Source organism: Salvelinus namaycush, chromosome 38 (assembly GCF_016432855.1).
Source record: "Salvelinus namaycush isolate Seneca chromosome 38, SaNama_1.0, whole genome shotgun sequence".
Taxonomy (NCBI): Eukaryota; Metazoa; Chordata; class Actinopteri; order Salmoniformes; family Salmonidae; genus Salvelinus; species Salvelinus namaycush.
Window position 1 is genome coordinate 2,582,173 of NC_052344.1, and position 15,789 is coordinate 2,597,961.

The 15,789-nt window shown below is 46.6% G+C and overlaps 1 protein-coding gene across 1 annotated transcript in view; it reads right to left on the reverse strand.

Annotated features, from left to right (window-relative positions):
• LOC120031780 (cadherin EGF LAG seven-pass G-type receptor 1-like) overlaps positions 1-13,337 on the reverse strand; it is a 119,489-nt gene extending 106,152 nt beyond the window's left edge. The window contains exons 1-2 of the mRNA XM_038977600.1: positions 13,307-13,337; positions 9,462-12,332 (exon numbers count right to left, since the gene is read on the reverse strand). Coding sequence (XP_038833528.1) covers positions 9,462-12,332; positions 13,307-13,337 — 2,902 coding nt within the window. The remainder of the gene's footprint in view (positions 1-9,461; positions 12,333-13,306) is intronic.
• Between the last annotated feature and the right edge of the window lie 2,452 nt (positions 13,338-15,789).

Sequence of the window (15,789 nt, forward strand, 5' to 3'; positions counted from 1 at the left end):
AATCAGCCAAGACCTCAGAAATAATTGTAGACCTCAACAAGTCTGGTTCATCTTTGGAAGAAATTTCCAAATGCCAGGTACCACGTTCATCTGGACAAACAATAGTGCGCAAGTATAAACACCATGGGACCACGTCAGCTGCCATACCGCGCAGGATGGAGACGCGTTCCGTCTCCTAGAGATGAACGTACTTTGGTGCGAAGAGTGCAAATCAATGCCAAAATAACAGCAAAGGACCTTGTGAAGTTGCTGGAGGAAACAGGTACAAAAGTATCTATATCCACAGTAAAACGAGTCCTATATCGACATAACCGGAATGGAGGCTCATTAAGGAAGAAGCCACTGCTCCAAAACCGCCATAAAAAAGCCAGACTACGGTTTGCAACTGCACATGGGAACAAAGATCGTACTTTTTGGGGGAGACTTGCAAGCTGAAGAACACCATCCCAACCGTGAGGCACGGGGGTGGCAGCATCATGTTGTGGGGGTGCTTTGCTGCAGGAGGGACTGGTGCACTTCACAAAATAGATGGCATCATGAGGATGGAAAATTATGTGGATATGTTGAAGCAACATCTCGAGACATCAGTCAGGAAGTTCAAGCTTGGTCGCTAATGGGTCTTCCAAATGGACAATGACCCCAAGCATACTTCCAAAGTTGTGGCAAAATGGCTTAAGGACAATAAAGTCATGGTATTGAAGTGACCATCACAAAGCCCTGACCTCAAACCCATATAAAATTTGTGGGCAGAACTGAAAAAGCGTGTGCGAGCAAGGAGGCCTTCTAACCTGACTCAGTTACACCAGCTCTGTCAGGAGGAATGGGCCAAAATTCACCCAACTTATTGTTGGAAGCTTGTGGAAGGCTACCCGAAACGTTTGACACAAGTTGAACAATTTAAAGTCAATGCTGCCAAATACTAATTGAGTGTATGTAAACTTCTGACCCACAGGGAAGGTGATGAAAGAAATAAAAGCTGAAATAAATCACTCTATTATTCTGACATTTCACATTCTTAAAATAAAGTGGTGATCCTAATTTACCAAAGACAGGGAATGTTTACTAGGATTTAATGTAAGGAATTGAGTTTAAATGTATTTGGCTAAGGTGTATGTAAACTTCCGACTTCAACTGTAAGTATTCAGACTCTTTCCTATGAGACTCGAAATTGAGCTCAGGTGCACCATGTTCCCATTGATCATCCTTGAGATGTTTCTACAGCTTGACTGGAGTCCACCTGTGGTAAATTCAATTGATTGGACATGATTTGGAAAGGCCCACATATCTCTATATATAAGATCCCACAGTTGAAAGTGCATGTCAGAGCAAAAACTAAGCCATGAGGTCGAAGGAATTGTCCGTAGACCTGACACAGGATTGTGTCGAGGCACAGATCTGGGGAAGGTTACCAACATTTTTCTGCAGCATTGAAGGTCCCCAAGAACACAGTGGCCTCCATCATTCTTAAATGGAAGACGTTTGGAACCACCAAGACTCTTCCTAGAGCTGGCCGCCCGGCCAAACTGAGCAATCGGGGGATAAGGGCCTTGGTCAGGGAGGTGAACAAGAATCCGATGGTCACTCTGACAGAGCTCCAGAGTTCCTCTGTGGAGATGGGACAACCACCAGAAGGACAACCATCTCTGCAGCACTCCACCAATCAGGCCTTTATGGTAGAGTGGCCAGACGGAAGCCACTCCTCAGTAAAAGGCACATTACAGCCCGCTTGGAGTTTGCCAAATTGCACCTAAAGGACTCTCAGACCATGAGAAACAAGGATCTCTGGTCTGATAAAAGCAAGATTGAACTCTTTGGCCTGGATGCCAAGCGTCACGTCTGGAGGAAACCTGGCACCAACCCCATTATGAAGCATTGTGGTGGCAGCATCATGCTGTGGGGATGTTTTTCGGCGGCCGGGACTGGGAGACTAGTCAGGATCGAGGGAAAGATGAACGGAGCAAAGTACAGAGAGATCCTCTGAATACTTATGTAAATGTGATATTTACATATGTTTTTGCTTTGTCATTATGGGTTATTGTGTGTAGATTGATGAGGAAAAAACTATTTAATCAATTTTAGAATAAGGCTGTAACGTAACAAAATGTGGAAAAAGGGGTCTGAATACTTTCCGAATGCATCGTACTAGTTTGGTTCTGTTTAAGATAATCAAATGTAATATTGTAACGATGAAATACAAGGATTGAAATACTCTTGGCTTGGTTCCAACCAGCGAGTTATGGGGAGCTTTATTTCTTCCCTTGGCTGCTGTAGGGATTCTAGGCATAGCCTGAAGTTTTGTTCAAAGTCTGCGAGTTTCAGAGCAATGTGCTTGTGTGTGTGAGACCCAGACTGTTCCAGTAATCTAATAACAGTTTCTATAGACAACAAGGACAGACATAGCCTCCAAACCAAGAGAGAGAGAGAGAGGAGACTTTTTGTCTTTCTTTAATGAAACATTCTCATTTCATTAAAACCTCACCACCCCCCCCCTTAAAATAAAACACCAAAATATATCCTGTACTGCATACATGTACCACACTCACCTTTCCCTCTGCCACATGATACAAAACATATCACAATAACCAAAAGAAACTAAACTTCTACAACCGTATATCCAAAACATCTTCCCCAGCTGTACAGACAGCCTCCCCAACACACCATATCTCCTGAAACATCTGCACACTTTATTCTTTTATTGAACTCAAATTATAACCTAAGGTGCGCAGAGACCATCCCATTAAACACTAGAAAATGGTCTGTTATCCCCCCACCTTTGACCCTGTTCCTCCTTGTTATCCAAATAGCTAACTTTGCCTGAGCAAACAGAAAATTCAACAAAACACATTTGGCCTTTTCCTTATTTGAATACCTGTACCCCATTATAAACATCCCAACAGTAAAAACCACCCCCAACCTCTCACACAGACATTCCAACAGAGACATTAATGGCATTAACCTGGTGCACACAGAAACACATGAATCACAGTTTCTCTCATAACACAGAAAGGACACCCCTGCCCGACTCCCGGTTCAACCCGTGCCAACCAGCTGTTAGTGGCCAGGGCTCTATGTGGAACCCTCCACTGGAGGTCCCCTGACCTCTTTGGTGCTGGGGGTTTGTAGAGCCCCCTCCATCTAAAACCCACCATACTCTCCTCCCCACATATCCTCTGCCACTGATGTGCCTTCACTCATGTTAGGCTACTAATGTTCCTCACCTTAATGCAGAGGTTGTAGAGGGCTTTACCTCCCACCCCCTCCATCTCCCCCAGGCTCAGAGTGTTAAAATCTAACAAGTCCTCCAGACCCCCTTGCCAGTCTCCGCCATCACCTGCAGTGGCGGAAACATTGGTGGCCCCTCCCCCTTTTGTCGTTCAAACACCCCCCTTACAGGCTCAGACAGTGCCTCCTGGACCTCCCCCAGGAATCTCTCCAGCAGCCTAAGAGACGTTATTCCTGTTTGTTGTGCCAGGACTTCCAGGATTTTCCCTCCCTCCTCTCCCAGCAGTCACAGGTCACCCAGCCTTAGTAAGCCCACTACCATCAGTCGCCTCTGCAGGGTGGCCGACTGAACCGATCTCAAAAGGATGGCTGGGTTGTGGAAGATAGGCTCCTCCCACACCCACAGCCCAGGCTCCACACCCCCTTCTCGTGTGTGCCTTAGCAGCTGCCAGGCCCTCAGCACTGCAAAGTAAAAATCAGAGAGACCTGCTGTACTCAGCCTCTCCAGCCTCATGAGGAACAGCTGCCGGTCCAACCCTAATCCTCCAGCTCTCCTCAGCAGTGCGCATGCTGGTTCCCTCCAGCCAACATCAGTATGGTACAGCAGTCTCTGCGCCGCCTTTAGTCGGAACGCAGCCACACTGCTCTCCAGTTCCACCAGGCCCTGTCCTCCTTCGTGGACGGTCATGTACAACACTGCCGCCCTCAGCCAGTGATGGCCCGACCAGAAAAAGTCCACTAGCTTGCGTTGCAGGTCTGTGAGCAGACCGGCGGGGGGGGGGGGGGGGGGGGTTGAGGACAGCCAGTTTATGCCACAGGGAAGATGCCACCAGGTTGTTGATTATCAGCACCCTCCCTCTATATGACACTTGGGACAGGAGCCACTTCCACCTGGCCAGTCTTGCCAACTAGACCCAGCCTCATCTACACCACCATCTATAGCATGACTAGGCCCAGCCTCATCTACACCACCATCTATAGCATGACTAGACCCAGCCTCATCTACACCACCATCTATAACCTGACTAGACCCAGCCTCATCTACACCACCATCCCTGGCATGACTAGACCCAGCCTCATCTACACCACCATCCATAACCTGACTAGACCCAGCCTCATCTACACCACCATCTATAGCATGACTAGACCCAGCCTCATCTACACCACCATCTATAGCATGACTAGACCCAGCCTCATCTACACCACCATCTATAGCCTGACTAGACCCAGCCTCATCTACACCACCATCCCTGGCATGACTAGACCCAGCCTCATCTACACCACCATCCATAACCTGACTAGACCCAGCCTCATCTACACCACCATCTATAGCCTGACTAGACCCAGCCTCATCTACCCCACCATCTATAGCATGACTAGGCCCAGCCTCATCTACACCACCATCCCTGGCATGACTAGGCCCAGCCTCATCTACACCACCATCCCTGGCATGACTAGGCCCAGCCTCTGCTGTCTGCATCTCATTGCTCCCCTGCGTGTTGACCTCGATTTCCCCCACTGGCGCTTGTGCCCTCACCTTGTCTACGGCCTTTATGTGGGCACGCAAAGCTCTTATGCCCCAAATCCCCACACTCAAAACACCATAGACTGTGCTGGCAAACCCTGCATAGAGCCCCTCCCCATGCCTCACTTTAAAATGCACATTTAACTGTTGCTCATTGTTATTCTGGAACATACACATTTGCCTCCGGAACGAAACAACGTGCTTAACGGCATCTGCCTGAAAACCTGCCGACAGTACACGGAAACCGCTAGCAAACTTACCAAAACCACTCAGCTCTTTCCTGATTGGATCATCCGTAATAAACAGAGGCAAATTTGCAACTACCACCCTTGTCGAAAGGGAAGAAAGAGGCAAAATTGGCACCAACACACCCCTTACAAATATTTCACTAGCAATTACCCTACCAACCAAATTTGCTCTTTTCATGAACACAACCACAGCTTTGTTCATTCTGGAAGTGGAATGTATAAATTCAGCTCCTTCCTGTTCATCGACCGCGAGCAGAACCTCCTCCACTTAAACTCCGTTCTCAGGAACACACCTGAATCCATGCCGTATCGACAGCGTCTCCTCCGCGCTAGGCTGAGAAGCCATCGCGCGCACCACACCTTCCAAACCCCAGGAAACAAACTCTGTCCTCTTCCACCCTAACTTTGAAAAAACCTGTGGATACCGCTAAAACAAATAGTGCATTAACCCTCCACCATAGAAAATAAAATTGAAAGAAAGACCAAGAACAGAATCAAGAAAAGATAGAACAGAGCCCTCTACACCAAACACTCAAACTCCCAGCATGCACTGCGAGAGAGAGAGAGAGAGAGCACTATAGAGAGATTATAGAGCGCGATAGAGAGAGAGATAGGGAGAGAGAGAGAGAGAGAGAGATTGTAGAGAGCGATAGAGGGAAGGGAGGACGAGAGAGGGGAGAGAGGAGGTTGTAATGTCTTAGGAATGACCAGGGAGTTGCTGTGCTAATATCAGTTACTTTCAGTGCCAAGACTAATATACCACCACATCACGCGCATAAACATGTAAACAAAATCTGGTCTATGAATAGAGGATGACTTAAATCACACGAAATGTCAACAAATCCATCAATCTCCGAAGCCACAGATCCAATCTGTCATGTGTCTTATCTTCATTCTAAACAAAAGCCTGATCCAAGATCGGTGTGTGCTGTATAGCCAACACTTATGATCCCAAGGAGTTGACAGTACAGCACAAACAGATCTGGGACCAGGCCAATGTTGCTCTCGGCAGCACCTGTATAGGTAGTGATTCATCTCTACCAGCCTCTCCGGACATTGTTAGGACATCCATCAGAGTCAGGGGTCAGAGGTTGTGTGTGGACACAGGAAGGAGCCCAGCCACACCAATAACCCCTCTCGCTCTACCTCTCTGTTGCAGCTGGTTGAGTGCAGTCAGTGGCAGCAGTGGTAGTATTGTGACAGGCAGGGCTGGGATACACACTGGTGTAACAGTATAACTTTAGTCCGTCCCCTCGCCCCGAACCGGGCGCAAACCAGGGACCCTCTGCACACATCAACAACAGTCACCCACGAAGCATCGTTACCCATCGCTCCACAAAAGCCGCGGCCCTTGCAGAGCAAGGGGAACCACTACTTCAAGGTCTCAAAGCGAGTGACGTCACCGATTGAAACGCTATTAGCGCGCACCACCGCTAACTAGCTAGCCATTTCACATCGGTTACACTGGCACAGCTGGACAGGGGGCACACTCTCCTCTTTCCCACACACACACATCTCCTTACTTTAGTCATTTCCTTTTCAAAACCTCTTGTAAGATGTATTCAGCACCTGATATACTAAAACATCTCTACTTCTTATCATATTCATGCTGCTGCAGTAGTGTCCTCGTGTAAATCAAATTAAACCTCTTGGGTTCCTCCAGAAATCTGATTATGGGACTCACATGAAACAGTAAACCTCTTCTGGGTGCTATGGAGATAAACTTCAGAGAAAGAGAGAGAAAGAGAGAGCAAGAGGAAGAGAAAATGAGACTGTAGAGAGAAAAAGAGATAGGGAGAGAACACTATGTGGCTCCTACAGAGTGGGGTCGAGGGCCAAACCTAGGAGACGCTAGCTAAAGGCCCCTAAGGAGAACGAAGGAGTGGGTACGTGTCGTGGCGCACTGCAAGCTCTCCCTCCGTCCTTACCTCCAAAAGAAGAAAGAGAGCGAGAGGGACCAAGTGGAAATGATGATTTAGCACCAATCACTCCAGATCATCAAGGTACATCTCACAAAGTCGGCCTACAGAAGAGTAACACTATCCATCCCTCGTCTCTATTATGCCCAGAGGGCCACACAAACGGACAGCTTCATATAACACAGACAGAACTCTGTATACTGGGCCTGAGAAAGACGTAGGTATCTAAGATAGACGCCTGAGGAGATACGTTGGAGAGTCAAGTCAATGGCTCTTCTTTTATGAAGACTACGGTGAATAAAACGAGAGAGCTAAATTCGGAGGGAAAAGCTTGTTGAATGTTGAGCTCGCCAGATAAGAGATATTGTATTACAGCGGGAACACTCAGCCCCTACCGTTCCTCGTCGGTGTTGTTCTAAGGGGAGAGACAGAGTGGTGTTGTGACTAGAATGTTAACCTGCGTTATCTGGGGGGACATCTGACAGGCAGGGAGTACTTCTGGCCTTTCAGGAGGGTTAGATAAACAATTGCAATCCCTTTCCTGTTTGGTAGAATAAAACACCTGTTCTGTTCTTACCCCGTTTTTGAGAAATACAATTTGGTCAATTTAAACTGGTTTTGAGAGCTTAGTTTGAATGGGTGAACTGACCGAAAGAGACATCTTAGATAGATATCTAATTCAAACAATGTTCGATTTCACACATCAGTAGCCACCACTACTATGCCCATCTCTATGCCCAGGAGATCCGATTTAACTAATAATATAATTGTTTTTTGTAACAAACATTTGTTTCCTAATATTGGACCTAATCTTCCAAAAAGCTCTGAATTGAATTTGAGCCATGCCATTATCTCACAGAGAAAGCGAGAGAAGGGCTAGTGTTTCATTAGTAAAGGAAGCCAGGAGCAGGCTGTTGGTGTCTGTCTCAGTCTGGTCTCCTGTTGTCCCTAGAGGGCCCTTCCTCTCCCATGGGGCTGGGGTTGAGAGGTCAGAGCACCAGTGGAAATGGTTACCTAACATTTGACATCACGGTGTGTCTAGAGTAGTGAGGAGGGAGGTTGGGGGTCGGAATGTGTGTAAGATGCATTATTCTGATGGTGTGATGGAAGGGGGGCAGGGGTGCCCCTCGAGGGACAGCCGGGGGTCAGCATTGTCAAGGAGATCTCTCAAGAGTCCCAATTGTTATCGGCGAATGCGAAAGAAGGTCCACTAGTGACCACGAGCCTCTGGACAGACTGTCTTTTGTTACACAGAAAAAGACAAGTCACTGAGATAACCAATTATGAGAAAGGTTGAGAAGGAAAGACATAGAGGTTTCATTCTTGGTAAATAGAAAGAGATGGATTGAGAGAGCGACTTAAAACAGCATTCTCTCATGGGGATAGGATGCCTCTCTCCCACTTACTGCCTGAGACCAGTCAATACTAAGGCCTGTATAACATCAATGCTCTATATTACAGTAGAAATAACCTCACCACAGTGTCTCTGTGAGGGTGTGAGCTATGGGTGTTTGGATTAGTGTAATGTGTAATTTAACAGAACAAAGTATACTGCTGTATAAGAGGACGTCTTTCACACAAATTCTTTCTGCGTGACTTAACGACGAATGCAGATAACCCATCTTACTTTTATTACACTAAACTGTATGGGCTGTACAACACAATCAGCGGAAAGGACTCCTCGTTTTTAACCGAAATTGCAGCAAAATCACCCAGCACGAACTGCTGACTAAGGCTATGTAAAAGCACGGAGAACTATTTCAGTGAGTGAATGCGTGAGACAGACGTTGCCCCAGTTTTGATCATCACACTTAACCATTCCTGCTAACCTAAGTGAAAAAGGGGCCAACATAAGCTGTTCACTTCTAAGGCGAGTTTTTTGAAGAAGGTGTCTCGCGTGCTATAATGTTGATATGTGCAAACCGCATTTATGCAGTGAAAAAAAACAACAACATTGGTTAAAAAATAAGGGCACCTGGTATAATAGCACCTTTTATGAACCCAGGCAACCACCACAATACAGTATCACACAAACAGTAGAAAACGGTAGAACCTTCCAACTACCACTAAACATATACAGCACTTCAGCTAGGGCCTAAGCTCTGCGTCGCTTCAATAGAACACACAGTCAACTACACACAGTTCCAGACGATAGATATAATATCTATTATCTATCGCACATGTATTTCTTACACTTATTCCACTCTGCAAGCGGCAAACTATTTCAGGCGACTGGAAAGAGCGGAAAAACCAAAATAGCTTACTTTCAAATGCTTCTTCATTTCATTCAACTCTCGGTCATTCCAGACCACGCAAATCACCACTGAGATATCCATCTTAAATAAATGATTTTGCTTACTCATTCAACTCTGCCAGCCGGGAAAACAGGCCTATTTTACACCTCTAAATAAAAGTCCAGAAGAATATGATTTATGAACAAGGCGTTTCTTTTAGGTAATAAGACAGGTAATTACAGTTAACAATAACAATAAGACATGGTAATAAGCGGATCACCCATTTGCATGTATACATTTGAGGTGCTCTTACCTGAGACAGAGACAGTCATGGGGGCCTCTAGAGGTCTGTTGTTATCCAGGTCTCTGCTGAGCTTTAGTTCCCCCGTGACTGCATTCAGCACTAGCAGGTTCAGCTCATTCCCCGACTCAAAACTGTAGTGGAGTTTATCCGACACGTCCGGGTCATGGCCAGGTACCTTCCCTATGATCCCTGAGGGGAAACTATTGGACTTGTTGGTCACATAGTTATTGAAGATAATCTCAAAGTTCTGCAGAACCGGGTTGTTGTCATTGATGTCGACTAAACGGATGTGGACTGTGGCCCGGCTGACGAGCGGAGCGGACGTGGCCTGGACCACAATAACGTACTCGGTTCTGGACTCGTAGTCGAGGTCCGTGAGGGCGGTGAGGTCGCCGTTGAAGATGTCCAGCTTGAAGACCTCCGGGATGTTCCCCTCGACGATCTGGTACATGATCTGAGCGTTGGTTCCCTCATCTGGGTCGGTGGCGCTGATCTGAGCCACGACGGAACCGACGGGACTGTTCTCCTCTACGTAGATAAACAGTTCGTCCTTCTCGAACACGGGGGCATTGTCGTTGATATCCAGCACTGACACCTGGATGTCCACTGCTGCTTTGAGAGGAGGAATCCCCTTATCCACAGCGAAGGCCTTCAGTGTATACACAGGCACGTTCTCTCTGTCTAACTTCCTGGCTGTTCTGATGATGCCAGAGTAGGGCTCGATGAAGAAGTCCCCCTCCCCGTCATCTCCACCCTGGAAGGTGTAGCTCAGCCTGCCGTTGGACCCGGAGTCCCTGTCGGAGGCAGATATCTGGAGCACGCTGGTGTAAACGGGTGCGTCCTCAAATACAGTCCCCCGATACATGTCCCGTAGGAACTGAGGTGTGTTGTCATTTGCATCCAGGATTATTATCTCCACATAGGTCGTATCGGACTTCTGAGGAATGCCATTGTCCCTGGCGATGATGGCTAGCGTGTACGACGCCTGGTCCTCGTAGTCTATCTCCATCTGGGTGGTGATGGCGCCCGTGTCGGGGTCGATCTTAAACTGGGGGACGTTGTCCTCCATGATGTACGTGATGCGAGCGTTTTCACCCGTGTCTTCGTCGGTGGCGCTGATGACAACCACAATGGACCCCACGGGCCGGTCCTCGCTAATCATCACCTGGTAGTTGGCGCTCTGGAACACGGGACGGTGCGTGTTGGCGTCCGTGACGTTGATGAACACCTGTGCCATGTCATAGCGTGTGCCGTCCGAAGCAGTTACCGTCAGGACGTACTGGCGCTCCTGTTTGTAGTCTAAGGGTAACGCCAAGGTGATGAGCCCGCCTCCACTCTGACTGGTGATGGCAAAACGATTCCTGGTGTTTCCGCTGGAGATCTGATAGGTAACGACGCTATTTACATCCCTGTCAACGGCTGTCACTGTCAACACACTGGTCCCCACCACAGCATCCTCATTAATCTTCAGAGAATACACCTTCTCTGTGAAGGTCGGGATGTTGTCGTTCACATCTAGGACCGTGATGCTCACGCTGGCTGAGGATGACATCACAGGTATCCCACAATCCCTTGCTTCCATGCCGAAGGTATAGAACTCGGTGGTTTCCCTGTCGAGCTCCGCGGCGACCGTGATCCACCCAGTGCTATTGTTGATGGTGAAGGGGAAACCAGGGGAGGTGTCGGTGAGACGGTACTCTAGACGTGCGTTATCCCCAGAATCAGCGTCTATAGCCTGGATGTGGATTACTGAGTAGCCAATGGCCACATTCTCCAGCACAGTGGATTGAAACGGCGTGCTGACGAACATAGGAGCGTTATCATTTACGTCAACCACCTGGACCACCACCATCCCAGTCCCGTTGATCAACGGAGGCCTGCCACCATCCTGAGCTTTAATCCGTAAATTATACTCTCTGATCATTTCGTAATCCAGGGGATTAATGACATCGATGACCCCATTGGGCGAGTGGATGTAGAACTGTCCCTTTACGTTGCCACTGATGATGCTGTAGTGGACCTTAGCGTTGTTTCCCTCGTCCATGTCCGTGGCCTGAACTTGAGTGACTTTAGAGTTGACGGCCACGTTCTCAGGGATTTGGACCACGTAACGTTTCTCACTGAACTGGGGGTAGTTGTCGTTCTCGTCCTCTACAGAGATGTTGACGGTGGCCGTGGCGCTCCGGGGTCCAGGGTCTTTCCCCTGGTCGTTGGCTTCCACGATCAGCTGGTACTGGGACATGGTCTCTCTGTCGGGCCGCTCTCTGATCCTCACTAGCCCGTGGCGTGGGTCGATCTCAAAACCAGCGTTCACTCCGTCGCTGTTGACGATTTTATAGACCATATTGGCGTTGGAGGGTGCGTCCCCGTCTGTGGCTCTTATGGTCATGACCTCAAAGCCCACCTCTACATTCTCCCGTATGGTTACACGGTATTCAGTCTGCTCGAACACCGGCCCGTGGTCGTTGGTGTCGCCGACCGTCACGGTGAGGTAAGACGTGGCTGAGCGCCGTGGGGAGCCGTTGTCTGTCACCATTACTTTGAAGACGTGTGTGTCTTTGACCTCTCTGTCTAAAGGCTGCACTGTTGTAATAGCACCGGTCTGAGGGTTTATTACAAAAAAGTCGTTGGATCTGCTGTCAAAGAGGGCCTCCATTCCATACTCTATTCTACCTGCCTCTCCATCATCCGGATCAGTGGCCTTTAGTGTGATGACGCGGGTCCCTGATGGTTCATTCTCGGGAACAGACACCTGGTAGTTGGGGAGCTGAAACTGGGGAGGTGTGTTCACATTTCTCCGTTTTCGGTGGTTCCATTTGCCAGGCACAATCTGGATGGTGTGTGACGACGATAACTGCCCATGGGTCTCTCCCTCAACCACTGTCACCAACCGCAACCTCACGCGCACGGAGACGCGGACGCTCCGGTCACTCAGAGCACGCAGTGTACAATGCAAATGCACATCGCGCAGCTCTCCGTGCCCCAAACAGTAGTCTTCCTCCACCAATAGATTGCCATGTTTAAAAACTGCTCTCAAGTCTTTCCCAGTAGTACATGATGAGGCAGAAAAATTGATATTTCGCGTAAAGGCGGGCAAAAGTTTTGTTACATTCACAAGCAAATTACCTGCGGATAAGCAGGAAGTTGCTTCCAGTTTGGAAAGGTAATTGATGTGAATGTCGAGTTTACCTATTGTGCTCTTTCTCTTGTATTTGATAAAACAGTCTTGTCCGTGTACAAATGTATTGAAATGTGTCAAAACAACATTTTCAGACGTCAACGAGCCTATCCTGATATAGACAGGCACCGGGTTCCTCAATAAGCGCACACAATCCACTTTTCGGTACATACGGAGAGCTCCTTCTTGCCATTCCACTTGTAAAAAGTTCTGAATGTATTTAGGAGTTAAAGTCCTGTCGATGTTGTATGTCCAACCGGGCCCCAGGGACAAATTTGCCAAAACGGTCCCCGTTTGTAACGTCTCCGAAAGGTGTAGCTCGAAACATCCCAGCAAGGGCACATTGAATAGAACACAAACCCAGATCCAATACATCGGTAATTCCATGGTTTAAAACAAAACCCATTCAACTTCATCGAAACACCTCCACCAAAGCATTAACTATCCCTGTCCCTTTTTCTTTTATCCTTCATGGTGAAGTTTGAAAGTGGAAACGACACTTATATCCATAGTATCCACGGAGCGCAGTCACATTAATCTACGAGCAAGTTTTAAATGACTACAAAATGGCTCCACCGCTCCCCTCCTCTGAGAGTTGATTAGCATAAACCTGCTGTGTTCGGATCACCGGGACAATTTCGCAGGGGGGCTTTCTCATGGAGATTCGGAAGTGTACTTAGCTGTTGACGAATGCGCATTCGGACCATTGTTATAACAATACAGAGAGCTTGTTAACACGCGCATTGTGTGTTTGAGGACCACTAGAACGTTGTTATGAAACTAGTTTGGTATCATTCAAACTTTCCCCGATGTTTAGAGATTAAAGTTGTGTATTGAGTTTGTCACCTGGGAAAATGGTACATTGTTAGAGATGAGTCTGGTCACGGGTTCCGAGAAAATTAGCGCACAACCATCTATTGGAAAAGGTATTTAAGCTGTTTTGGTAAATGAATCGCTATTGTCATGGTTAGTAATCTAGAGCTCTACATTTGCATATCAATTATGAATAAATAGTTTCAAATAATTTACTGACTTATTGGCCCATGTGTTTGTATTTGTATTATGGAGTTGGATTATATACATTTATGGTCAGTTAATGAATGATCTATTTTCAGAATATGCATAACTCTCCAGATCATCCATTGAAATTAGATTATAATCCATAGCTTCCTCCATTTCCTGCATCCTACCATTTATGTTGGTATCCATGTCAATGTAGCCTTGTTTAACGAAAAAGTGTCCGTTGCACCGATTTGTAATGTATGCTGCTTTAATTCATTCCATTGGCGATTTTAGCATGTACATCTTGGTGGGCAAAAAACAAAGTGGGATGCATGCCAGCTAAGCCAATACACAACACACCACTAAACAATACATGAATTGCACTATAAGGGTGACAAACTGCGCCCAGAAACTGTTAGGGCCTACATTTTTATTTAACCTTTATTTAACTAGGCAAGTCAGTTAAGAACAAATTCTTATTTACAATGACGGCCTACACATAAAACTATCCCAACATCTTACCGCTGCTACACCTGTCTATCAACGGAGCCTTGTCTGGCAGCGACACTGTTCATTCAGCATCATTTACAGCCTTAAAAAAAAACATAGCTGATATGGCTGACTTGCTTAAACAAATGTGGTTTCTAATAACAATTGAAATGTACAAACTATGGCGACAAGCAGATAAGAGGCAATCCATAATTTCAATTAAGACATTAATGAGCGAGCTAGGATGGACTTAGTCAATATAACTATTTGTTTAGCACTTTTCAAATGTACAGCGACAGAATTCAGAACATGGGCCGTTCTTACAGTGTTCTCCCTGTACACCAAGTCAGAACCGTAGGATAAATAAAGGGGGCATATAAGCAGACAATGAAAGCTCTTACAAAATTCAATGATTACATTTCTCCTAAACAGGTTATATGCACCACAAAGTCTCAACAGTAGGTCGAAATTAAGAGGGGTAAATAGACCAAATTATTAGGGTGAGGCACATGGCCTACTAACAGTTTACTACACATCATACACTTAGTATTACTTTCTTAGCTACAGTATACAGCTCCCTGGCATATTACATAATTTATTCAGCAGCATACAAGATATTTTTGGACTTACCTTGTTGTGCTGTGCTCACTTGAACAGGAAGGTGGCACGGTGGTCCTTCGTGGGCAAATTTTGTCATCAAAGTCTGGCATTCTCTGGATTTATGGTGCTTTCAAGACAACTGGGAACTCTGGAAAAAAAACAGGGTCGAATCATGATGACGTCATTGATCTTCAGGTCGTCGCTCTAGAAAGAGGCCCGAGATCACGACTTACAATTCCGAGTTGGATGACCATTCAAAGCGTATTTCCCAGTCTGAGCTTTTTTTTCCAGAATTCCCAGTTGTCTTGAACTCACTGAAGTCAAGTTTTAGCAGTTTCGAGTTAACGGTTTCTTTTTAGCTAAAAATATGGGGTTCAAAACAGGCCCTGAATGACAGGTTGCCACTGATTCATTCACAACTTTTGGCGAATTGTAGGTTTTATTCCCATGGATATCACATCACCAAGGTATGCATGGAACTAAATAATGCATCATCTGCAAAGCCATTGAACAGGTAATGGCCAAAATAAAGAAAACACCAACATAAAGTGTCTTAATAGGGGGTTGGGCCACCACGAGCCAGAATTGCTTCAATGCACCTTGGCAAAGATTCTACAAGTGTCTGGAACTCTATTGGAGGGATGCGATACCATTCTTCCATAAATTGGTGTTTTGTTGATGGTGGTGGAAAACGCTGTCTCAAGCACCACTCCAGAATCTCCCATAAGTGTTCAATTGGGTTGAGATCTGGTGACGACCATGGCATATGGTTTACATCATTTTCATGTTCATCAAACCATTGTGATTACTCATGCACTGTGGATGGGGGCATTGCTATCCTATAGGTGCATAGCCATGGCAGCCAAAATAATGTGCTCCCCAGCATTTTATACACCCTAACCAAGCACAATGGGATGTTAATCGCTTAATTAACTCAGGAACCACAACATACTTTGTATCCCACATTTCCTCCAGTGTTTCCATTATTTTGGTAGTTACATCTACATTCCACCTGGTATAACATAAATTACGTTAATTTAACCACCAGTGCATAGGCAAAGTATAGAA